General features: G+C 47.4%; 3 protein-coding genes across 3 annotated transcripts in view; 1 reads left to right on the forward strand and 2 right to left on the reverse strand.

Moving 5' to 3' along the window:
- The window catches only part of txlnba (taxilin beta a), a 5,817-nt gene extending 2,156 nt beyond the window's left edge, over positions 1-3,661 (forward strand). The window contains exons 6-10 of the mRNA XM_061091957.1: positions 675-794; positions 930-1,004; positions 2,528-2,620; positions 2,709-2,804; positions 2,903-3,661. Of these exons, the coding sequence (XP_060947940.1) occupies positions 675-794; positions 930-1,004; positions 2,528-2,620; positions 2,709-2,804; positions 2,903-3,661 (1,143 nt within the window). The remainder of the gene's footprint in view (positions 1-674; positions 795-929; positions 1,005-2,527; positions 2,621-2,708; positions 2,805-2,902) is intronic.
- A 4,968-nt stretch (positions 3,662-8,629) lies between these two features.
- slc35d3 (solute carrier family 35 member D3) lies at positions 8,630-12,942 on the reverse strand. The gene is made up of 4 exons (XM_061092122.1): positions 12,718-12,942; positions 11,394-11,604; positions 9,790-9,947; positions 8,630-9,370 (listed from the first exon to the last, which is right to left on the reverse strand). The coding sequence occupies exons 1-4, from the start codon at positions 12,940-12,942 to the stop codon at positions 8,630-8,632; spliced, it is 1,335 nt and encodes a 444-aa protein (XP_060948105.1).
- A 2,448-nt stretch (positions 12,943-15,390) lies between these two features.
- pex7 (peroxisomal biogenesis factor 7) overlaps positions 15,391-20,000 on the reverse strand; it is a 25,610-nt gene continuing 21,000 nt past the window's right edge. The window contains exon 11 of the mRNA XM_061091381.1: positions 15,391-15,815. Within this exon, the coding sequence (XP_060947364.1) occupies positions 15,732-15,815 (84 nt within the window). The 3' untranslated portion in view covers positions 15,391-15,731. The remainder of the gene's footprint in view (positions 15,816-20,000) is intronic.

Genomic DNA, 20,000 nt, shown 5'->3' on the forward strand with positions numbered 1-20,000 from the left:
TACATTCACATATATATGATATATATATATATATATATATACGCCTTGATGACGCGGGCCCGAATGCGCCACAAGAAGCAGACGGAAAACCTGCATGTCCATGCAGCAAACAGACAGGTCTGTCGGCCAATAAGGTCCTTCGGTCCGAAGAATTTTATTGGTTGAAGTTTTCACTAAATATTATGAGAGTGAAATAATTGTTTGTTTTTACTCCTGGTGGGTCTGTCTTGCATTTTAGAGTGTCATTACCTTATTAATACCAATTTAACCTTATCCAAAAAAAGTGTAAAAATGCAACAAAGGTAAGAGTCCCTTTAAACAACAATATAAAACAATATAAAACAAAACAATATAAACAGTAAGAGAGTTATGAGCATGTACAGTGACCGGGGAGTTCAAAACCAAGAAGTTGATGAATGTTCAGAGACTTGAGATGTCTCTCTCTCTCCTCAACACCCATTGGAAGCATGTTGGACACGTGGACATGTGACCATGTGTCCATTGTTGCATATATTGGAAATTGCCACTGTACATAAAAACAAAACAACAATATAAAACAGTATAAAACAAAACAATATATACAGTAAGAGAGTTATGAACACAAAACAACAATATTTGTGATGTCAGTTTGTGGAACGGTTAGAAACATGATGCTTCTGCTCGGTGTCTTTCAGAGTTTAGAGAAGATCGACCGACACCGCGACCTTCAGCACAAACTGAGCGAAGCCAAACTGCAGGAGGCCAACGCTCTGCTGACTCAGGCCGAGGAGAAGCACAAGAGAGAGAAGGAATACGTGAGTCCACCACACTGAGCTTCATGTCTTCAGGATCAAACGTCTCCTCAGCAGAAGACCTTTCTCTGACTCTGTGGAAGCATGCTGTGATGTCTCACTGCTCAGATTGACTCTGTATTGTCTCTGTCACTGTAGTTGCTTAGGGAGGCTATTGACAAAACAAAGAAATGCTTCGGTATGAAGGAGCAGGAGCTGGCCATGAAGAAGAAGGTAAATGTCTCTTCTCTGTTCTCTTCAGTTACTGATTCAGGCCGCTGAGTGGAAACTGCAGAGTCAGACTCTCAGAGAGCAGAGGACTGTGATGCAGGCGCAGGTGAATATCCAACATGCCACCACCAGGACAAGAGCAGGGAGACAGACAGGGGACAGGAGACAGGAAGAGAGACAGGACAAGAGCAGGGAGACAGACAGGGGACAGGAGACAGGGGACAGGAGACAGGACGAGAGCAGGAGACTGTGATGCAGGCGCAGGTGAATATCCAACATGCCACCACCAGGACAAGAGCAGGGAGACAGACAGGGGACAGGGGACAGGGGACAGGAGACAGGAGACAGGAGACAGGAGACAGGAGACAGGAAGAGAGACAGGAAGAGAGACAGGAGAAGAGACAGGACGAGGGACAGGACGAGAGACAGGACCAGAGACAGGACGAGAGACAAGACCAGAGCAGGAAGACAGACAGGACAAGAGACAGGACGAGGGACAGGACGAGAGACAGGACGAGAGACAGGATGAGAGACAGGATGAGAGCAGGGAGACAGGACCAGAGACAGGACCAGAGACAGGAAGAGAGACAGGACGAGAGACAGGACGAGACACAGGACCAGAGACAGGACGAGAGACAGAACGAGAGACAGGACGAGAGATAGGACCAGAGACAGGAAGAGAGACAGGACCAGAGACAGGACCAGAGACAGGAAGAGAGACAGGACCAGAGACAGGACCAGAGACAGGTCGAGAGACAGGTCGAGAGACAGGACCAGAGACAGGACCAGAGACAGGACCAGAGACAGGACCAGAGACAGGACGAGAGAAAGGACGAGAGCAGGAAGACAGGACGAACTATCAATATGATATAATATTATGAATAGAATAGAATCAGCAGGAAGTAGCATCACATGGTCACAAACTGGATTTAAAGAGGTTTTCAGATCGACTTCCTGTCGAACCTCGACTTCCTGTTGAGCCTCGACTTCCTGTTCTCGTTCTGTTTAACGTGGAGGATTTGATCCGTTTGTCCTTCATCACCTGAACGTCTGCTCATCGTCCATCATGCAACTCTTATTCTTTTTTAAATTATCCTGTAAAGTCGTTAATTCCAGAAGAGTGATAATAACAACGTGTGAAATCTGTTCACGAGAAACAAGAGACAGGATCACATCAGTTTTATTGTTGGAGATGATTTTGATTTCACATTTTATTGATGACTTGTTAATTTCTTCATGTTCTGGCCCCAGATGATCTCTGATCTTTAACTTCACTCTGAGTTCACGTCCTGAATCTGGGCTGACCACTAGGGGGCGATAGGCTCTGGAAAGAATCACCTGGTTTTGTATTTGACTGTAGTTCATGTCTCAGCTCTTCATGTCTCAGCTCTTCATGTCTCAGCTCTTCATGTCTCAGCTCTTCATGTCTCAGCTCTTCATGTCTCAGCTCTTCATGTCTCAGCTCTTCATGTCTCAGCTCTTCAGAGAGATGATGTGACTGTGAATGTTCATGTTGCTGTCTCCAGCTGACCCTCTACGGAGAGAAGTTTGACGAGTTCCAGACGACTTTGGCCAAAAGCAACGAGATCTACGTGCGCTTCAAGAAGGAGATGGACAACGTAGGTTCACAGGATTCCCACCGGTCGGTGTCTCTCGTCCCGACAGGACGCTCGTCTGACTTTGATCTGTTAACTCTTCGTCCTGTAGATGTCAGAAAAGATGAAGACGATGGAGAAAGAGTCCAACGTGTGGAAGTCGAGGTTTGAGAACTGCAACAAGGCTCTGACGGACATGATCCAAGAGGTGAGACACGCTTTCCCATCGGCTCTTTACCTTTTAATCTTGAATCAATGATATATAACACTCCTCATTCCTCCGCCCCCCCCCCCCCCGTGCTCCAGAGAACAGACAAGGCCACAGAGTACGACCAGTTCGTGGTGACGATCCACAAACTGGAGCGACTGTGTCGTGCTCTCCAGGACGAGAGGACAATCCTCTACGACAAAATCAAGGGCATGCGCCTGTCCAGCTCCCAGCTGCCGGAGAAGCTGTTCGGCAGCTCCGGTGTCTCGGAGGCCGAGGACCGACCCGTCCTCCTGACCCCGGTGGAGCTGCAGGAGGACGACCCGGTGCTCACGGAGGACATGGCTCGGCTCAGGCTGGAACAGGCCAAGCTGCAGGCGTTCGCCGACTCGCTGTTCGCCGCGCCAGCCGACGCCGAGCGGGACGCCGTGGATGTTGACCTCGATGAAGACGAGGTGGCTGCTGCGTTTGCCAATTTCAAAACCAAACCTCAGGTCCAACAGGAGCCGGCTTCAGGCGCCGAGCAGAAGGTGGAAGCTGATGTTTCTCCGCAGGACAAAGTGGAGACGGCTCTAAAGCCAGATGTTTCCACAGCTGGAGCAGAGGAGGTGAAACCAGAGGAGGAGCAGCTTCCTGCACAGGAACCAGCAGCAGCTGAGAAGGTGGAGAATCCTCCTGCCACAGAACCACAGGCTGAAGCGTTGAAGACGCCTGCTGAGGTCAGAGCTGACGAACCCGTGCAGGCCACGCCCACAGCGTCTCCGTCCAAAAACACGAGCTCCGCCTCCAACGCAGACTCGTCCAAGAAACAGGCCCCGAAGAAGAAGAAGAAGAGGAGCGGCAAGAACTCCAGCTGAACCTCCGACCACCAGAGGGCGTGAAGCTCCGACCACCAGGGGGCGTGAAGCTCCGACCACCAGGGGGCGTGAAGCTCCGACCACCAGAGGGCGTGTGTGTGTGTGTGTGAACTGGAATTCACCAAATCAGACAAATCAGTTTTACAGTTCAAATAAAGATTCAAGCTGTCGAGCGTGACCACCAGCGATCAATCGAACCCTCCGTTTGTTTCTGGGTTCATAATAAAATGTGTCACTTTTATTCCAGAAACAACAAAGACTCTAATACTTTATTTCTGACATTTGTCCCTTGATTTATTTTATTTATCTTTATTCATTAGTTTGAATGTTTAAATCCAAATTATTCAAGATTTAAAGCAACACGATGTAACTTAGTGATGAACAGCGCCCCCTGCAGCCTGGTTGATGCAGTGGTTCTCCCAGCAGATGGAGTGAAGGAGGAAACCAGCTTCACTTTAATCAAGCTGCTGGTTTAAAGCAGGAAGTGAAATAGTTGATTCAGTTTTGTATCGGGAGTCAAAAGTGAAACGAGGTTTAATGAGCAGATAAATAAAACGTGAGCAGCTGAATCAGATCAGTCAGAAAGTCTGGATTCATTCCTGAAGCTGCAGTGAAGCAAAGTGTCCATTGGGTGGCGCTGTCTCACTTCTTTCTGATATTCTATTGTCAGTGCATTTCCACCTCACAGCCACGAGATGGAGACAACTCTTCCTGTTGCAAATACTATTCTTTAAATATTATCAATAAAATCGTCTCAGCCGGTTTTCATATCATTAAATAACTGATTCGAACCAAACTGATCAGAAACTTGAACAAACATCAGAGAGATGAGAACGAGATGAAATGACAGAAACATCTTCAAACATTTATTGAACGTCTACATTGATTTTAATTTTTGGTCAATGTTCCATCTGCTAACATGGAGGAGGAGAGGTTATAATCTTTACTGCAGCCAGACACCAGGGGGTGCTAGAGATGATTTTAATTAGCGTTAATTAAGTGTGTTGTGGTACAGAATGATGTTCTGTGTTTGACAGTTTAATAAATAAAGTAACTCTCATTTTTGTTCAGTTTCTTGTGAGAAACATGTCTTTTTTTGTTCAGTTTCTCTGTGATGAACACGTTTCTTATGATTCTGTTTCTTTCTCCCTCGTGTTTGTTCCTCTGTCGATGTTCTGAGGCCACGAGCTTCTCTCTCAGGTTTCATTCCTCTGTGTTCCTCGTGTCGAGCAGCTCGAAGGCGTCTCTTCAGAATCAAACTGAGCTCAGAGTCTTTTCACTGCTGCTCCTCTTTAATCCTGTGTGAAGCTTCTCTGCGTCGTGTCGTGTGTTTTAAACCTTCCAGCTCTTTACTCTTTACTCTGTGAAACGCAGCCTCTCAACATCAGCTCCTCTGAAAGAGACACGAACAAAATAAACACAAACACGTTTCCTCTCCCTGTCGTGATTCAGCTGCAGGTTAATGTGAGTTTCACTTCTTCTCACACTCTCCACTCACTTTAGAAGCTCGGAGCTGAACTGTCCTATTTCCAAGGCTGATTCACTTAATAACCACTGTCCACTCTGACGCAGATGTTTTACAAAACTCAAACCTTCTCTTCTGAGTTTGAGCCTCAGAAACAAAAACATTTTAATTCACAGAAACAGAGATTTTGACATCTTGCAAAGTGCAGATTTGATAAAACTCTGGTTTTGTTTCTGAACACGATCAGGATCCTTTCACCAGATCTTCATCACTAGGATTTTTCTCCCTGTTGCACAAACATCATTTGAAAATAATGAATCAGAAGTTATCAATGGACGTAATCAAAGACATTATTTTAAAAGTAAAAATTCTGACATCAGGAATCAAACTAAAATCCTGAATATCTCAACAAAACCACCTGCGATGGAAACGTCTCAGTTTAACTCAGAGAAACCTTTAAATACCCCCCCCCCCCTCTGTCATTACTGATGGACACATCATCATCATCACCATGGAAACGCCTTTATAAAAACACACACACACACACAACACAATAGATATTCCAGTGCACAGATTTCTTTATAAAACATTTTCCATTTACTTTGCATTGAACATGCAAATTGAAGAGCAGATGTTGTTTTGCCTTCAGCCGTCAAGACAGTTTTCTTTTATTTGCAGGAACAACACGGACTCACAACACGGGCGACAATAAGTTCACGTGCAAATTAAATAAGACAGAAAAAATACACATCATGGTATAAATGAATCCCCCCCGAGAACCCTGGTTTCTCAGCACAGTTCTGACCTGATCTCGTTTTACGTGTTTAATCTCAAATCAAACTGGATCTGAATTCAGAAGTTACAGGTTGTAATAGTTTGTGTTTTCTCCTCATGGAAGCGTCACCTCAGTCAAACATCTCATATCGACATGGCGCCCGGCGACGGCCCCGGACTCATCAACACGTCTGAACACGCTCCAGCAGAGACACTTGAAGTGTTGGTCTGTGCTCGTGTTGTGTAGCCGCCGCTCGGGGACACGTCGCCGCTCATCCAGCGCTAAATGAAGTTTGGGGATCGTGAGAAGAAGAGAAATCGATTTCAGTCGGAATCAGCTTCTCTCTCCGCAGGCCGCCTGCAGCTCTGTGACAGAGAGCATTTGAAGGAGAGGTGAAGATGAGCGTTTCCTGTGTGGAGGCTGTGGACACGACAACACAACACGGATCCACCACAGACTCACAACAAGCACACAACACACGTTCACCTCCTGACTCCCAGTGAGCAGGTTCACCTGGTTTTTAATCACGTGGGTAAAACCATTAAAGAACAAATAGGGGAGTTTTCCTTTCTGGCTTCATGTTCACCGGAGCGTCACGTTTCCGTCGTGGGTCACGTGACCCGGCAGTGAAGTCACATGACCCATAAGATCCAGATGTGATTGAGTCACATGTGTCGTCACAGACAGAACGAAGCGCCGCTCACACGTTAACTCTATTCAGTGAATTCTTCTTATTTAAACTTATTTATTTATGTCTTTTAATTCTCATTGGTCCAGACTTGTCATGTGCAGATGTTGCAGCCGCTCCTGCAGATGTGCACAGATGTTTCTGGGCTGTTTTCCACGTTAAATTCTCAGCAGGTTTCTTTCAAGCAGAGAAATTCAACACAATCATTTCTGTAAAAACAATATTCTGCTCTGTTTTAATACGCTCAGTTATCAATCATGACGTTTTTCTATCATCGAAAAATGTATTAAAACCGAACTGATCAGTAATAAGAACTGCTAACATGGAGGAGGCGGAGTTTATAATCGATACTGCAGCAGGCCACCAGGGGGTGATAGAGATGATTTGAGACAGTTTGTTTTTAAATTGAATATCAAAGAGTCTGAATCTTCGAATTCATCGAATCTTAAAACGCCAGATTTAATAACTCGCCGTAAAGTTCAGATATTTTACAGAAACAGACGTGTCCACGTGTCGACGCCCACATGTCCACGTGTCGACGCCCACATGAGGAGCCGACTCGACTGCAGCCGGACGTGGAAACCTAATTCCTTCAGACCCCCCCGCCCACACCCGTGCCCGACAGACGCTGATGTTGATTTGCCTGAATGAGCACCCCCCCCCCCCTGGTTTCTGGAGTCACGACTCTCCAGCTTCTCGTCCTCGTGCTAAACTTCTGTTTCTCTCATCACAGATTTCCAGATGTTTACAGTCCCAACACAGTTTCCTGTTTCACTGACGAATCAAGAAGAAAGAAAGAAAGAAGAAAACGTTGGGATGTAAATACTGACTGTTTTATATTAATGATAATAATAACTGTTCAATCAGGATTATTCAGAGAAACTGAATCAACCCTAAGACAGAACTAAGGTTGTTGAGAAGTTTCCACTTTTAACCGAATAAAACACAATGAAAACGTTCATCCAGACTCACACATGAACTGATCTGAATTTGGTGCTCAAAGGTCAAAGGTCAAGTTCAATGTGACCTCATACGATTATACAACGTAACAGGAAGTGGCTCCGCTGAACAGGAAGTGGCTCCGCTCAAACAGCCGTGAACCCACAGACACAAACAATCACACTCATGCAGACACGGGTTCTCTCTTCTTCGTGGGAAAAGGTTTAACAAGCGGCTGAACCTGAACCAATGAGAAGCTCTCATCAGGAACACGGGTTCTCTCTTCTTCGTGGGAAAAGGTTTAACAAGCGGCTGAACCTGAACCAATGAGAAGCTCTCATCAGGAACACGGGTTCTCTCTTCTTCGTGGGAAAAGGTTTAACAAGCGGCTGAACCTGAACCAATGAGAAGCTCTCATCAGGAACACGGGTTCTCTCTTCTTCGTGGGAAAAGGTTTAACAAGCGGCTGAACCTGAACCAATGAGAAGCTCTCATCAGGAACACGGGTTCTCCAGGTTGGAACCAGACGAGCGCTGGTTGGTTTGCTGATCCCTGGATGGATCTGATATTTCACTTTGCACAAGATGCACTTGTTTTGTTTGGCGGGGCGTCTGAACCGGGCGGGATGCAAACCAAACCAAATCATGCTACACGGTGGCGAGCTCGCCCCCCCCCCCCCGCCGCACGCCACCGAGCCCAAGGAGACAGGAAGCAGAATTTATCTCTGACAAGCAGCTTCTCCTGGAACTCTTCATCCTCTTCTCTCCACCTCTTTTCACTCTCATCACAAACTCTGTCTGTTTGCTGCTCAGCCCGAGTGACCTCGTGACCTTTAGGCTTCCACTGAGGAACTTTAATTTAATGCTGATAAAAGAGGTGGTTGAGTTTATTGTCGTTTCTCCTCCTCCTCCTCTTCTCCTCCTCCTCCTCCTCCTCCTCCTCCTCCTCCTCCTCCTCCTCCTCCTCCTCCTCCTCCTCCTCCTCCTCCTCCTCCTCCTCCTCCTCCTCCTCCTCCTCCTCTTCTCCTCTGGTTTCTTTTCTTTCTTTTCCTTCTCCACCTCCTCCCGCCTCCTCTCCAGAGTCCATCTCTCCGTCCGGCTCTCACGGACTCTGCTGCTCCATGTTCTCCATCAGAGGTTCTTTCTTCATGAACTGCAGATGTCTGATGGACCTCCACACGCCGACGTAGCTGTCGCTGAGCGCCTGGCCGGGGGGGGCGGAGCTCTCCCTGTGGAGGTGCTCCCTCTGCATCTCCACCACCTCCTTCTCTGTCATCACATGAGAGTTCCCGCCTCCTTCACCCCCGTCTCCTGTCCACGCCTGTCCGTTCACCAGCCCGGCCGCCGCCGACTCCTCCGCCCGGTCGCTGGTCATCACTCCATCGAGCTGCGGTGGTTCTACGTCAGGTCCGACGCCGGCGCCGGGCCCGTCCCCGTTCAGCGCCGGCTTCTCCTGGTGAGGCTCGCCCGGCAGCGCCTCGTCCTTCGCCGCCACTTCCAGGTCCTCGTACAAGCTCTTCTTCCTCGTCTCAAAGTACTTGACCACGCAGTAAGTGATGGAGCCGACGGTGTTCACCGCAACTCCTCCTATGAACAGCCGGGTCGGCGAGACGTCGCTGAACGCCAGCATGCCCACGGTGATGGTGGCGATGCTCTTGACCACGCCCACGAAGCTGGTGGTGACGGCGGAGTTGATGTAGGTGCAGTGCAGCGTGGTGAAGTTCATGGCGCAGCCGATGAAGACGCAGAAGGTGAAGATGGTGGTGATGGGCGGGTCCTTCCAGCCCTCGTACGACCACATGCTGATGGCGTCCATGGAGATGAAGGAGCAGACCAGCAGCACCTGAGAGGAACCGAGAGGAGGAGTCAGAGTGAGGCGCCAAGATAAAGGTTCCACGAAACACCGGGAGAGTTTGGGTTCAAACGGGAAGAAAAGAAAGACGACAGAACGTAAACATGAAATGAAGAAATGTGTTTGAAGAAGAAAATGAATTCTACACGTTTGTTAAAGCTCCGGGAAGAATGAGAATGAAGAATGAGCTTTGTGTTGACAAGAAAACTCTACAGGGCAAGTTTCAGAGTTCTGAAGAGAGAAGAGTTCAAAACAGACGGAGGAGGAGACGGAGGAAACAGGATAAAGAGAGAGAGAGATAGAGAGAGAGAAAGAAAAGGAACAAAGACAAAAGGAGGAAGGACAGAAAAGAGAGAACCCGAGGAGAGAGGAGGAGCAGACGATGGAGAGAACAAGTCATCAGTCCTCACCGGCGTGGCCATGATGGCGATGGCGTACTGGGCGGTGAGCGGGCCGTGCTCGCTGTCCAGGCTGGTCTTCTGGATCAGCACCAGGTAGGAGGCGTGGACGATCACCGCCAACACGCCGGTGACGTAACCGGACGGGTCGCCGGTCAGATCGCCGGCACCTGGAGCAGAACCCGGAGGAAGCTCGGTTAGAGAAGTTTTGTTTTACTTGTGTCTGTAGCATACTGACGTCGTCCTCTGCTTCTGCGGTGGCGACACCTTGTGGCCGGAGGCGTTATGGTTTGAGGTCGTAAGTTCGAATACGATCTCAAGAACATTTCGAGGGAATATTTTCAAATTTGGTAAAAAAATTCAAGCAATTCAAACAATCAAGAAGGAATCGATAACATTTTGGTGGTGAAAGGTCAAATAATTTGACCTCACAAAGCTTCTCTTTGCCTTGTGAACACAACATCTAATACTCAGAGATTAACTAATTAGATGTGGTCAAAGGTCAAAGGTCAAAGGTCACCGTGGCCTCAGAGCATGCTTTGGCCTCTTGAAGATGAAGTTACAGATGATATCTTCACATTTAGATCAGTTGTCTCTTGAACTCAATGATGAACTGATTAGATCCTTCTAACACACATGTAATATCACAGGTCCACAGCCTGCTGTTCCTCACCTGTCCACCAGGTGCCCTCATTTCACAGGAACAATGTTCCTCTCACATCTGCTCCTGCTGCTCTTCATTGATTCAATTGGTTCTGATTTGAACTGAAACTCACTTTTATCGTGGAGATGAGCTGAATTTTACATTTTTATTTCTCTCGTGTTTATTCTTTATTTCTTTCCACAACAGAAGTGATAAATCTGAGTCTTACTCTTCTTCTCCGTCTCTTTCTCATCTGTCTCTTCACATCCGTCTGTTTATCGACCTTTAACAGCTTTTTCAGCTTTTCTTCATTTGTAAAACTGCTTAACTGTTAAATTAATTCCTCGATGGTAAAATACTTCCATCTTTTTCTTGTCCATTACTGTTAATGATGCTGGAGTCATAAACATGCAGATGATTAGGTTCCTGAATCCATCTCCTCTGCTGCTCTCACAGGAGCAGATTCTTCCTTCTGGATTTAATCTGCTTGATAATCATCTTTGTTTTCACAGGAGAGAAACATATTGTGGATGAAGGGAGTGAAAGACTCCTGTTGTTTTAGAGACATTTTCCTTTTGTCTTTGGGGACCGAGGTCGTAGTTACATGTTAATAATCAGATCAGGGGTCAAAGGTCAGGCCACAAACGTTTCTTCTGTTTTAAAACAGGATCAGAATTATTATTTAACCTTAAATGATCAGAAAGCGTTAATAAATATGTTGAATAATGTCCGCAGCCCCGCCCACATCCAACAGCTGGCGACAAGCGAGTGAACGTTAGGTTCAAGGCAGTGTGGAGACCAAACCGGAGCAACAAGAGTGTGAAGATGACCGTCACCACGACGACAGCAGCTCGCTGAAGTGAAGCCAAAACATCTGGATCCCCCCAATGGCAGCAGTGTGGGTCATAAGCCCCGCCCCCTGAAACCCTGATGAACATGTTTCTGTTTCTCGTATAGATGAAGAACGTCTTACCAGCGAGTGCGGCCCCCCCGGTGGTGATGATGACGGCGGTCACCACGCCGACGGACGGCACGCCGTTCTTCAGCACGCACACGCCGATGCTGAGCGTGAAGAGCGGCAGGCAGCGCTTGAACACGACGTACATGGGCAGGCTGAGGCCACGCAGGGACCAGAGCGTGAGGGTGGACTGCAGCGTGGAGAGGACGCACACCGAGGAGAACTCCTGCAGACACACACACACACACACACACACACACACACACACACACACACACACACACACACACACACACACACACACACACACACACACACACACACACACACGCACTTGTGTTAGATCGTAAAACAAACTTTCTGACCAAAGCTGTAATATCGGCCCCAGAGTTCCTGGTTTGTAATATCGCACCAATCAGATTCTACACTAACATTGTTAATTGCACTTCCTGGAGCCTGCCACTAGAGGGCGCTGTGCCATAAACATGTCTTTATTTCGTGGAATTAGTTTCATTTTAGTTGAATTATAAAAAGTGAGGTTATTGTTTTAGCGTCGATCTTCATGATGAACATGAGAAACACTGACAGATTGAATCAGTCGTTAATCAGCTAATCTGCAGATGCAGTTCATCAATCAGCCAATAATCAATAACTGGAAAATAAATCAACTGTACGGAGGTCACTAAACATCCATCCTGTCATCACTACCTTTCAAAATAAAACTACATCATTCACATGGATAACTTTTAATGAAATGTCAAAGTAAAGTTGTGTCAGTTGTTTAAAGTATAATATGATTTAATAAGGTTTAAAATAATGAAATATGCTGTTTTCTATGAGACTTCAACTTTAGCGTGAACATTTTTTACAGCTGCAGGTTGAAAGAAGAAAAGATAAAAACGCAGAGATCTTGTAATTATGCATTTTACTAAATATAAAAGTATGTTTGTGGAATTTAGCAGCTGATCACATGAAAACGGTTTAAAGATGGAGTTTTCATTCAATTAATATTACAATTATATTTATACTCTCTTGTAGTTTAGTCCTCACTACGATCTGTGAATTGTTTCTACATGTTTTAGTCTCTATTAAAACTTGTTGGCTCAGATGAACCTGCTGCGTCCTGAGGTCTCTGGACCAGGTCTCTGAACCAGGTCTATGGACCAGGTCTCTGGACCAGGTCTCTGGATCAGCTCTCTGGACCTCATGCTCTCTGGCTCAGATCTCTGGCTCAGGTCTCTGGACCTCCTGGTCTCTGGACCTCCCGATCCCTGGTCCTCCCGGTCCCTGGACCTCCCGGTCTCTGGACCTCCTGGTCCCTGGTCCTCCCGGTCCTTACCTTGCACAGCTGCAGGCTGAACGCCGGGATCTGCACCTTCCCGAGCCGCCGCAGCGTCTCCAGCGTCAGCGCCGCGGTGCTGCTGGTCAGGAACTGGATGAGCGTCAGGTAGGTGAAGTGATAGTTGGTGATGAGGAACTTCAGCAGGATGTTCAGAGACCCGGAGAAGACTCCGTGCGCCACGGCCACGGAGATGCCCAACATCCGGCTCTTAAACACATCCATGGCGAGGCGCTCCGGAGGAACTCAGATGTTCTTCAGGAGAAGGAAAGAAACCACGAGATCGAAGTGGAACCGTTCCACTGCCGGTGCGGAGCCGGTGTGGAAGAGGAGGAGGAGGAGAAGAGGAGGAGGAGGAGGAGGAGGGGAGGAGGAGGAGAGGAGGAGAGGAGGAGGAGGAGGAGGAGGAGGAGGAGGAGGAGGAGGAGGAGGAGGAGGAGGAGGAGGAGGAGGAGGAGGAGGAGGGGAGGAGGAGGCGTCAGAACCCCGAGTGAAGGAAATTCATCTTCATCCAGCAGCTTTAAGTTTAAAATAAAATAATAATAAGAGAAAGCTCCTCTCTCTTCTGTTCGATGAAGTTCAGTTTCCCTCTGTTCACCTGGACGAGATATTAAATATTAATATCTGTGAGTTTCCTCTTGTGACCAACAGAGTTCATCACTCACTGTTTCCCTCTTCATTCCAAATAACGAAAAGAGCAAAGAAGACAAGAAGAAGTGAATCCTCTGGAACTGGAGCTGCAGCAGAGAAGAAGAGATGATGAACAGAGGAGGAGAGGTCGTGCTCTGAGAGGGAGGGAGAGAGAGGGAGAGAGAGTGGAGGGGAGAGATAGAGAGAGAGAGGAGGGGGAGATAGAGAGAGAGAGAGAGAGAGAGAGAGAGAGAGAGAGAGAGAGAGAGAGAGAGAGAGGGAGAGGGAGAGAGAGGAAGGGGGAATTAAGACAGTGTGGGGGAGGGAGAGAGAGGGGGAGAGAGGGAGAGAGAGAGAGAGGGGGAGTTTGCCGCAGAGGCTGTTGGCTGGGCAAAGAGAGAGAGAGAGAGAGAGAGAGAGAGAGAGAGAGAGAGAGAGAGGGAGAGAGAGAGAGAGAGAGAGAGAGAGGAAGGTGAATTGGATCAAACTGATTCATTCAAACTTTATTGACAGTTTTAGTAGAAACAGTGAATTAAAGGTAAAAGTGATGAGATGTCTCTGTTTGTTCCAGAGGAAACACATGTTTATATGTTTATATGTTTATATGTTTACATGTTTATATGTTTACATGTTTATATGTTTATATATACGTGTTGATGCTGAGGAGGCCCTGAATGAACGACACCAGTTTTTCATTGTGTTGGAAAACTTCAACCTGAAGACGAATCCACTGATGAACCTCATCCGGCTCCTCGGACGTCACGGCTCAGTAGAACTTCAAGGTTCATTATTATTGGAACTGAATCAGAGGAAAACTAATGAAATAATCAATTAAAAAAACTTTTCTCTCTCCAAGTAAAAGGTTCAGATGTTTGCCATCATCTTCTCCTCCTCTTCCTCCTCCTCTTCCTCCTCCTCTTCCTGCTTATCACACACGTCACCAGGCGTTCATAACAGGCGTGGAAATGGCTTGGACAATATTTTAATTGAAACATTTCATCATAAAATCATCTTCCAGGCCACGAGGGAGGAGGATCCTTCCTTATCGAGCTCAGACCATTAGCTTCCAATTAACACCGGGAGACAGAGGAGGCCGGACACGCTTCCAGCACGGGAGCAGATTAAGACCCGGCCGAGGATTCAGACCCAGACGCTTCTCTGCTGCTTCATTATTCCACAAACTGGAGGTAATATAGATTAGGCCGAGTAATTTCACTTAAAACACAGAGAATATGGATTTATAAATGAGCAAGTAGCAGGAAATCCTGGCGGGTGAATGAGGAAACATCAGCGTGCGGCAGGGAGCGTGTGGAATGTTCACATTCTGTTTCTGTGTTTGATAATTACTGGAAAATCCCCCATTAACACAGCGATAATTAAAATAAACTGTGTATAATGTATTCAGGCGTTTGAAGAACTGCAGCCCACACACGTCCTGCAGCAGCAGGAGGAGGAGAAGCTGGAGAAGCTCTCTCCTGCTCCTGAGGTTTCAGTTTCACCAAGTCACTTTGTGTTTACAGGAATTTCATCATAAACACAAGAAATAATTAATATTAATGAATCTAAATGAATAGTAATGACTCCTGCTGGAGTTTAGATTCTTTCTGCCGTTTCTCTTGCTCTCAGATGTTCTGTCTCTTCCTCTCGTTCTCTCTCCAGCTTCAGCTCTTCTCCTGCAGCTGCTCTCGTGTTAGGAACCAATGGGATCGTCTGTAGAACTGATGAATGAGATAGTCCCGCCCTCAGCGTCACATGCTCACCAGTCCTGAACTTTAACGGGTTTTATCAGAGAAGTTATTTGAGAAGCTTTTCTCTGACGGAGGAGACGGACGCACACGTCGTCACAGGAACATCAGAGGAAATAATTACACGCTTTTTAAAAATGTGATGAAGAAAGATGAAGTGAGTCTGAAGGAGCTGCACACAGATCCTCATCTTCACTCACGGCATTTACTCTGAGATTAGTCCCAGTTGACATTTGTTCTGCAGTTTAACTGAAGATCCCTGAGATGAAGGAGAAGAAGAAACAGAGAAGACACGACGTCGAGTGAGAGACGAGGATTTATTCACATCAGCTGCAGATCTGAACTGAAACTAACAAACAGGGTCACAGGCTCTTTTATTAGTAAATAAACACACACACACACACACATCGACACGCACACACACACACACATCGACACACACACACACACACACACGGTTCCAGATTAAACATTTCAAATCATTTTCGTATGCAGATAAATGAAAGTCCAGTTTCCAGAGTCTTTGCAGCTCCACCTCTGTGAGGACTGGTTGCCATGGTTTCCATGTGAAACCCCTGTAGTGAGGACCTGGACTCTGAGGACCAGACCCGGGGTTTGGATCCAGTTTTGGATGAAGCTCTACGATGTGGCCCCCTGTCCTCCAGGGGACAGACAGGCGGGGGTGTAGATCTTCACCGTCTCGTCCCAGGAACAGTCGACAACCTGCAGACACAAACACAAAAGACACAACGTCAAGAAGCTTCACACATGAACTGTGTAACACACGTCTCCTGTGGTCAGTGTTGGTGAAGCAGCAGGTTTTTGGTCCTGGGATGAACATCGCTCACTGGGAAGCTTCCACACACACCAGGTTCATCACATCGATCTCCATTCATCCTCGAGTCCTAATGAGTGTTTGTAGAACATTGGAAGGAATCCTCTCAAGGTGTTCTCCAGTTATCGTGTTCACAACACCAGGATGGAAGGAGAACCCAGGAGCATCACGCCTCTGGCCACGAGGTTCTGCCAACGTGGAGGAACAAAGCTTCATCTGGATATTCTAGGAGTCATTCTAATGCACCAACACAAGCACCAGGATCTAAAACTTGGTTTCCAGCTGGAACAATGAGGTTCTTTGTTCTGCAGGTGGAGAGACGACAGAGGTTCGGTTCTCCGTCTCCTGCAACACTCACATCAAAGTGTTGCGTCTGGATCACCGTCCATCAGCAGGTCTGAGACCAACACCTCCACAGACACTGGTCCACAGAACCAAACCTGTTGTTCTCCTTCCAGCAGCTGAAGTTTCCTTTGCATTCGACAGACGTCTGATATTTACACCAGGTTTGGTTTTCACACACAGATGAGAACATGGTGGAGGTAACTGGGATTAACTGGGAACATCATCTGAGCTGAAGACAGGATTCAAGTTACATTTATAATAAATCCAGTTCAAAGTATTTTTCTTCTTCCTCCGGAGCTGGAACTCGTCAGCAGCTGATCCGATGACATGAATGAGATGCAGCTGCGTCTCCACCTCCACCGGTGTCTCTATAATCAGAGGGGACGTGTCCATCAAGGACACGGCTCTGTGGGGGCGTGGCTATCGTCTGGCACGCCGCGGCGCTCCGACACACCGGCGAAGCGGCGGCTCCACTCACAGGTGTGAGCTCCTCCTCTGTGTCGGTGGACAGGAAGCAGCAGCTGCAGCAGGAAGTGACATCACCAGGACACGACCGATGGACTCCAGACGTTGGAACCCGGCTCAGCCAATCAGAGAGGAGCCGTCAGCTCAGTCGGTGGAAACGTATAAACATGTCAGGGGGGGGGGGGGGTGATTAATTATAATCCATCTCTGTGACGGACGAGAGGACGTTCAAATCCTCCGGGTTCATTTCACCTGTCATATCTGTGGACTTGGTTTCATGTGGACGAGTTTACTGCTGCGGTGTGTGTGTGAGGCTGAGGGTACGCTAACAAAGTACACAACACGGTACACAAGCTGTACACAACACAGTACACAAGCTGTACACAACGTAGTACACAACACAGTACACAAGCTGTACACAACGTAGTACACAACGCAGTACACAAGCTGTACACAACGTAGTACACAACGCAGTACACAAGCTGTACACAACGTAGTACACAACACAGTACACAACGTAGTACAAGACGTAGTACACAACGTAGTACACAAGCTGTACACAACGTAGTACACAACGTAGTACACAACGTAGTACACAACGTAGTGCACAACGCAGTACACAACACAGTACACAACACAGTACACAATGCAGTACACAACACAGTACACAACACAGTACACAACACGGTACACAAGCTGTCCACAACGTAGTACACAACGTAGTACATAACGTAGTACAAGACGTAGTACACAAGCTGTCCACAACGTAGTACACAACGTAGTACACAACGTAGTACACTAGCTGTCCACAACCCAGTACACAACACGGTACACAAGCTGTCCACAACGCAGTACACAACGCAGTACACAACGTAGTACACAACGTAGTACACAACGTAGTACACAACGCAGTACATAACGTAGTACAAGACGTAGTACACAAGCTGTCCACAACGTAGTACACAACGTAGTACACAAGCTGTCCACAACACAGTACACAACACTGTACACAAAGCAGTACACATCACAGTACACAACACAGTACACAAAGTAGTATACAACACAGTACACCGACATTTCAAATAAAAAGTTGCAGCTCTAATGTTTTAGATGTTTTTTAGATGGATACTGATTTGTTATTTGGAGATAATTCTAAGTGTAATTGTTGAACACGGATTCTCAACTTGTGTTTGATGTGGACACGATGCAGCACTCGTCACAGCCCCCCCCCCCCCCGAGCATCGGGCTTCCCCTCCTCTCCTGATTGGATCGGAGTCAACGAGCTGAACGACCCTTCAGGCCGTGAGGCGGCAAAGTGTCCGAGCCGTGAGTCAGCCGCTGAGAAGAGGAAACCCGTCTTTAATTATCTTTAACGGCCGAGGCCTCACGCAGCGGCCAAGACTGCAGCAAAGGATGAGGAGGAGGAGGAGGAGGAGGAGGAGGAGGAGGAGGAGGAGGAGGAGGAGGAGGAGGAGGAGGAGGAGGAGGAGGAGGAGGAGGAGGAGGAGGAGGAGGAGGAGGAGGAGGTGGAGGAGGAGGAGGAGGAGGAGGAGGAGGTGGAGGAGGAGGTGGAGGTGGAGGTGGAGGTGGAGGAGGAGGAGGAGGAGGAGGAGGAGGTGGAGGAGGAGGAGGAGGTGGAGGAGGAGGAGGAGGAGGAGGAGGAGGAGGAGGAGGAGGAGCGGCCGAGAGAGGAAGAACAGGAGGAAACGGCCTTGAGACCAAAGGAATATAAAAGACTGAGAAAGTTCAAAGTCTCCCGATTGTTCGAATGTCTCCTTAAAAGTCTCTTTTCATTTCAAACTAAACGAAGAAACAATAATTAGAACATGAATGAGCTGGAGGCAGAAACGTGCGTCTGCAGCCGCCGCTCAGGACCGCTGTCTGAGTCGTCATGGTAACGTGTGGAGTGGCACCTCCTCAGTAACAGTGTCTCAGTGTCCTAGTGTCCTAGTGTCCTAGTGTCCTAGTGTCCTAGTGTCCACACAGGACAGGGAATCAAGTCCGTCACTAGACACACGGCAGCTTCACATCAGGAAACCTCCAGGCTGCAGCTGGATCCAGTTCAGACACAGAACTGGATCTGAGCCGAGTTCTGGTCTGGGAAAAAATCGATTCCGTAAAGCCCTAAGTGGAATACATTTATTAATCTGTCAGTTTGTGTGCAGTTGACAGGAGCTTTACAATAATAGGGAACATTTTTATTTCTTTTCTCTATTGGCTGCCCGGCAGTCATTAAGTTAATGTTAATATTTTAAATAAAACTGGTAAAGCTCTAAGTGAATTTGACTGTGTTGTATTGAAGGAATGATTCAACATTTTTCCATGGTCCAGTATTTAAAAAAATAACCAAAAGAAATCCCAGGAAATCGTAATATCGAATCGCATTACTTACAGAATCGCAATACATATCGTATCGCCACCTCGGTATCGTGATAGTATCGTATCGGGAGGTCCCTGCTGATTCCCGTCCCTACACATAACCAGATGTTGGAACCAGAGAACAACACAACACACTCCTGCGTTGGAACCAGAGAACAACACAACACACTCCTGTGTTCGAAACAGAGAACAACACAACACACTCCTGTGTTAGAACCAGAGAACAACACAACACACTCCTGCGTTGGAACCAGAGAACAACACAACACACTCCTGTGTTCGAAACAGAGAACAACACAACACACTCCTGTGTTGGAACCAGAGAACAACACAACACACTCCTGTGTTCGAACCAGAGAACAACACAACACACTCCTGTGTTCCAACCAGAGAACAACACACTCCTGTGTTCCAACCAGAGAACAACACAACACACTCCTGGGTTCCAACCAGAGAACAACACAACACACTCCTGTGTTCCAACCAGAGAACAACACAACACACTCCTGTGTTCCAACCAGAGAACAACACAACACACTCCTGTGTTGGAACCAGAGAACAACACGACACACTCCTGCGTTCGAACCAGAGAACAACACAACACACTCCTGTGTTCCAACCAGAGAACAACACAACACACTCCTGTGTTCCAACCAGAGAACAACACAACACACTCCTGTGTTCCAACCAGAGAACAACACAACACACTCCTGTGTTCCAACCAGAGAACAACACAACACACTCCTGTGTTCCAACCAGAGAAAAACACAACACACTCCTGTGTTCCAACCAGAGAACAACACAACACACTCCTGTGTTCCAACCAGAGAACAACACAACACACTCCTGTGTTGGAACCAGAGAACAACACGACACACTCCTGC

Source organism: Limanda limanda, chromosome 18 (genome assembly GCF_963576545.1).
Source record: "Limanda limanda chromosome 18, fLimLim1.1, whole genome shotgun sequence".
NCBI classification, from domain to species: Eukaryota; Metazoa; Chordata; class Actinopteri; order Pleuronectiformes; family Pleuronectidae; genus Limanda; species Limanda limanda.

What these genes read in the sequence shown, in the direction of transcription:
- slc35d3 (XM_061092122.1), bottom strand. Translation starts at nt 12,942, where the DNA reads ATGGATGTGTTTAAGAGCCGGATGTTGGGCATCTCCGTGGCCGTGGCG. An exon ending in TCAGCCTGCAGCTGTGCAAG is followed by an intron (nt 11,605 to 12,717) that starts GTAAGGACCGGG and finishes GTGTGTCTGCAG; the next exon opens with GAGTTCTCCTCGGTGTGCGT. An exon ending in CGGGGGGGCCGCACTCGCTG is followed by an intron (nt 9,948 to 11,393) that starts GTAAGACGTTCT and finishes GTTCTGCTCCAG; the next exon opens with GTGCCGGCGATCTGACCGGC.